This window comes from Galeopterus variegatus, unplaced genomic scaffold, assembly GCF_000696425.1.
Source record: "Galeopterus variegatus unplaced genomic scaffold, G_variegatus-3.0.2 Scaffold16648, whole genome shotgun sequence".
In the NCBI taxonomy this organism is placed as follows: Eukaryota; Metazoa; Chordata; class Mammalia; order Dermoptera; family Cynocephalidae; genus Galeopterus; species Galeopterus variegatus.
This window is the reverse complement of record NW_007742759.1, coordinates 2,857-7,564: the sequence shown is the minus strand read 5'-3', so window position 1 is coordinate 7,564 and position 4,708 is coordinate 2,857. Positions and strand designations below refer to the sequence as shown.

The following is a 4,708-nucleotide window of genomic DNA, read 5'->3' as shown; positions in this document are numbered from 1 at the left end:
GCTGGGGGCTGCCGGGGTGTGGCCGCCGCGCCCCTGCACCACGTGCCCGGTGGCTGCCAGCTGGCATCAGCGCCCTGTCTTCACCGGGTCACCAGGCGCTTCTGCGTCGTCCCCTGGACCGCCCCGCCCTGCCTCCGGTGTCTCAGCCCCTCACTCCCCTCGGGCCACGCGGGCCTCCCGAGCTTCCTGCCACCCCGGACACCTGCCCTGGCTGTCCCCTCGGCCTGCACGCCGTCTCCTCCCCCACAGGGGCGCTTGGCCACTCCTGTAAACTCAGGTTGTTCCCTTCCATGTCCCTACAGAGTGAGGCCCTGCTGGCCGTGGCATCGATAACGATGATGATCACGACGTCTCCGTAGCCGGTGGGGACGTGTGTTTTACTGATGTCTTATGCTTCCTTTCCCTGAGCTCCCCGCCCCGTCCCTGTGCGCGTGCTTAGGACAGGAATGTGCGCGTTTCTTTAGCTCGGTCTGTTCCAGGAGGGGCTGGCGGGCGGAGCTTGGTAGACGGGCAGGTGTCAACACCCGTCATGGACCCTGCCACTCGCGCCGGGCCACTCTACCTCCAGCCACACGTTGTGGCCGCCCCTCTGTCATCAGTCATGGTCTAGAATGAACAAAGGGCACGACCAGGCAACCAATTCAAGAAAAAGCAATGCCCAGGACTGACCGACGTGGACTAGGTGTCAGGCCTGGTCCTAGTGCTGTCAAGAGGGGTTGTGTCCTGTTGTCATGTGGGACCCATTCTATAAGTATCCCCATTCACACACATAGAAGCAGGATCAGAGAGGGTAGGTAACTTGCCCAAGGCTCCACAGGATTTTGGGACTAAAACCTGTGCCGTAAACAAACCTGTCACGGTCACTCGTGCAACAGAAATTACAAACAGCCATGAGATATTTTCCTGTTTATTTGGGGGGGCTTGCCCGGAGTCTGCCAACCTCAACCCCAGATTTCTTCCTCCCCAGTTTCCCAATTGCTGGGAAAGGGCCCGACGTTACACCCTGTCACCCAAGCCAGGAACCACATTTCCTTGCCCCGCCATTAAACCTTGAGGTCCTGCCTCGACTGGCTCTCATCAGAGTGACAGCAGGGTCCCCTGGCTGGTCCCTAAGCCCAGTGTTGCCCCAGGAAGCCACACGCTCACCTCCAGGGGCCCATGCACTCTGGCCTCTGTGCGAAGGGGCCCAGCTCAGCGTGAATGGGCAGTGGGTGGCTTGTCCCTGTCAGCCGCTCTGCACACAGCCCAAGCGATGGTCAAAGACATTGAACTGAGCCTCCACTGAGCCTTCTTGGCCGTCCCTGAGACCAGGTGGAGCGTCCTCAGCCCCTGGCCACCCATGCCCTCACCCAAGCCTGTGTCCCGCACTGCGGGGTGCGAGCCTGGTCCCCCAACCTCTCCCCTCCTTGACCACACTGCCCCAGAGGCCTTTGAACAACTCACAGATCAACTAAATTATCTGTCCGAGGTTCTCCAGACCACGAGACACTAGGCTGGGCTCAGATCTGGGGCTTCCAGACTCAAGCCATGGCGGACCCCTAACAAGGCAGGGCCTGGAGGAGGAAGGCTGCAGGTCAAAGGCCACCTCATTAAGAAGGGGAACTAAAAATGGAAAAAAAAAAAAAGGGCCACTTTTTCCAGCCTCACCTTGCCCCTTGGCCCCAGCCCCAGGCCAGGCTGTGGCCGCAGCTGCTGCCATCCCAGGCCCCCGTGCCAGCCCTGCCTCGCAGGTACACTCCCAGGGAAGGGATTATCGCCTCAAGGTCTCCAGATAACAGCCTGGCACACAGGGATATAACAGGGAGCCCCAGGCAGGTGCCCGACACCTCCGTTACCTTGACCACAGCACCATGGCCTTCCTCTGGCTCCTCTCCTGCTGGGCCCTCTTGGGCACTGCTCTCAGTAAGTGCCAGCCTGGTGGAGGTGGGAAGCCTGTCTCCCTTCACCCCCAACCCCGAGGGCCTGCTCCCAGTTCAGCTGCGCACAGCGGCGGGAGCCCAACCAGTCACTGTCCCCCCTGCGAGCCTCCCCGACCCCACCGCCACAGTGGGGACGCTTGGACGACTGGACCAGACCACGGGCTCCGTGGCCATCTCAGATGCCACCTCCGACCCTAGCAGCTGGGGAGCCCCGCTCCCCTTCCCCACCACCCGCCAGTCTGAGGCGCCCAGGGGAGGAGGTCGACGTCCCTGGGGCTGCCCCGAGGGCTTGCACCCTGTGCAAGGGACAGGGAGGACACATCTCGGGGCACAGAATATACTCTCAATGGTCGTTAGCTCCCACGCAGGCTAAAGTGGTGAGCGTGTGGCCCTTGTGGCTGGGCCCCTTCGAACCCAGACCTCTCTGGACCTGGAACCCTGTCCTTTTAAAGTCCTGTTCACTGAGTGCTTGCTGTGTGCCAGGAACAGAGAGGGCGCGTCCCCTGCTGGCTCGTCCTGCATCGTTACGCCTCCCCTGTGAGGCCACAGCTGTGCGAGGAGCACAGAACGACGGGGACACGGACACTCACAGTGGATTAGCCAGGCAGGACAGGGCCCCTCAGCCCTCGCTACGGCCCTGCCGCCACCTCAGTTCCACCTGGTTGGCTCACCTAGCCTAAGGAGGGGCCTGAGTCTGACTCCTGTGCGTCCGAGTGCCCAGCACAGGGCAGACCAAGCTGTCCCTGCAGGACTCCTGGGCTGGGGCGGGAGGAGCAGGGCCAGGCTGAACCCCAGAGGCTTCGGGAGAGTGTTGGCGGTGACAGGAGGCTGGGACGCTGGGACGTGAGTGAGGGGGCCCAGAGTCAACCTGGACCGCCACCCCTCACCCCACTCCCATCCCCCAGGCTGCGGGGTCCCTGCCATTTCCCCAGTGGTGAGCGGCCTATCCAGGATCGTCAACGGGGAGGAAGCTGTCCCTGGCTCCTGGCCCTGGCAGGTGTCCCTGCAGGTGAGAGGGGGATTCTGGGCACCTGGGAGGCACGCTGGGGTGTTGGCCAGGCTGGGGGTGCCACCCAGGTGGGAGCTGCTGACCCTCCCATCTTCCTCCCCAGGACAAGACCGGCTTCCACTTCTGCGGGGGCTCCCTCATCAGTGAAAACTGGGTGGTCACCGCTGCCCACTGCGGGGTCACGTGAGTGCCGGGCAGCCGTGGGCTCTGCCTCCAGCTGTGGTCGGGAAGGGTAGGGGAGCAGGGGACGTGCCGAGCCCTCAAGCCCTGAATGCTTTGTGCAGGACATCGGACCGCGTTGTGGCTGGGGTTTTTAACAAGGGCGCTAACGAGGAGGACGCCCAGGTCTTGAAGATCTCTAAGGTATGCCCAGACCCTGCCGGATGATCCAGGAGGTTCAGACGACAGACGAGGGGGTGGGGATGAGGGGGACACGTGGGAGAAGAGTCCTCGGCTGCTTGAGGGACAGGAGCAGAGTGGGGCTGGCCAGAGAATTCTCATTCTGGGCTCCTGTGGGTCCATTTTTCCTGATCCGGTCACCAGGAAAGGAGTTTGAGTCCGGAAACCTGCAGATCCCGGCTCCTCCAGGGGCTCACCTGGGGTTCTGGTCTCACTCACAGGTTTTCAAGAACCCCAGTTACAACAGTATTTCCATCAACAACGACATCACCCTGGTGAAGCTGTCCACGTCCGCAACCTTCAACGAGAAAGTGTCCGCTGTGTGCCTGCCCAGCTCCAGTGATGACTTCCCCGCTGGGAAGCTGTGTGTCACCACAGGCTGGGGCTTGACCAACCCCAAAAGTGAGCAGGACCCGGCCTGGCAGGGGCAGGCGCTGTTGCTGGGCTTGGGGCTGCCCCGAGCAGCGGGAGGTGCAGGATGTGACCCATATGGCTTTTTCTTTGGGTCTAAATTTCAACACAGTCTTAAATCTTTCCATTTGTATAATTAAAGTCCCCTGCCTTAAAAATCCACAAGACATTATAAAAACAAGGGCTGACAATGATGTCCTCGGACAGGAGGTTTCTGAAGGAACTCTGACGACAAGCCAGCACGGCCCCCCTGGCCTGCAGTGAGGGGCAGCACCGGCTTTCCAGCTTGGACGTCTGTCCAGACTAGCCACGTGGCTGTGTCAAGCTCGCCAGGAGTCTTGGCCGGGAGTCACATTCCCAGGTCTGGTCAGGGACCTGCGGATGAGACCCAGGAGCTCTCCTGCCCGCTGCTCGCTCTGGCTGATGTTCTTCCTCCAGTGTCCCGAGTTCTGCTACCCAAGCCCAGCACACCCCGGCTGGATCCCTCGTCCTATCCTTTTACAGGACAGAAGCCACCGAGGGGGGAGGAGCAGGCAGGTGCTGAGAGAGGCAGGTCCATCAGAAGGAACTGGACCCCTTCCTTGGAAAGGAAATGATGGCCCCTCCCACCCACCACGCAGTGGCTGGCAGTGCCAGGGCCAAGGCTGCGCTGGGCAGAGCAGGGTCCATTTGAACACCTTTGCTTGAGGCAAGGTCCCGACCAACTAGTGTGGAATCTGAGAGCAGCTGTGAGCCCAAGGATCCAGGGGAAGTTTCCGTTGTGGTCCCCACGGTGGAGAGGCAGATGGCACAGGGGCAGGCAGGCGTGTCCAGGCGGGCCCCGGTCTTTTTCATGCAGGGTGGGCTGGGTGGGCCACAGGGCCCTGACCCGCGTCCTCCTGTCCCTGCAGACAGCAACACTCCTGACAAGCTGCAGCAGGCGGCCCTGCCCATCGTGTCCAGCACCCAGTGCAAGAAGTCCTGGGGCTCG

General features: G+C 61.8%; 1 protein-coding gene across 1 annotated transcript; it reads left to right on the top strand.

The window, feature by feature from the left end:
- Positions 1 to 1,850: 1,850 nt before the first annotated feature.
- Positions 1,851 to 4,703, top strand: LOC103582534 (chymotrypsinogen B2-like; the record flags this gene model as incomplete). Its single annotated transcript, XM_008564097.1, has 6 exons — positions 1,851 to 1,902; positions 2,825 to 2,928; positions 3,032 to 3,111; positions 3,213 to 3,291; positions 3,549 to 3,729; positions 4,629 to 4,703. Coding segments are annotated over exons 1-6 (571 nt in total), but the record flags the coding sequence as incomplete, so codon positions are not given.
- Positions 4,704 to 4,708: the final 5 nt, after the last annotated feature.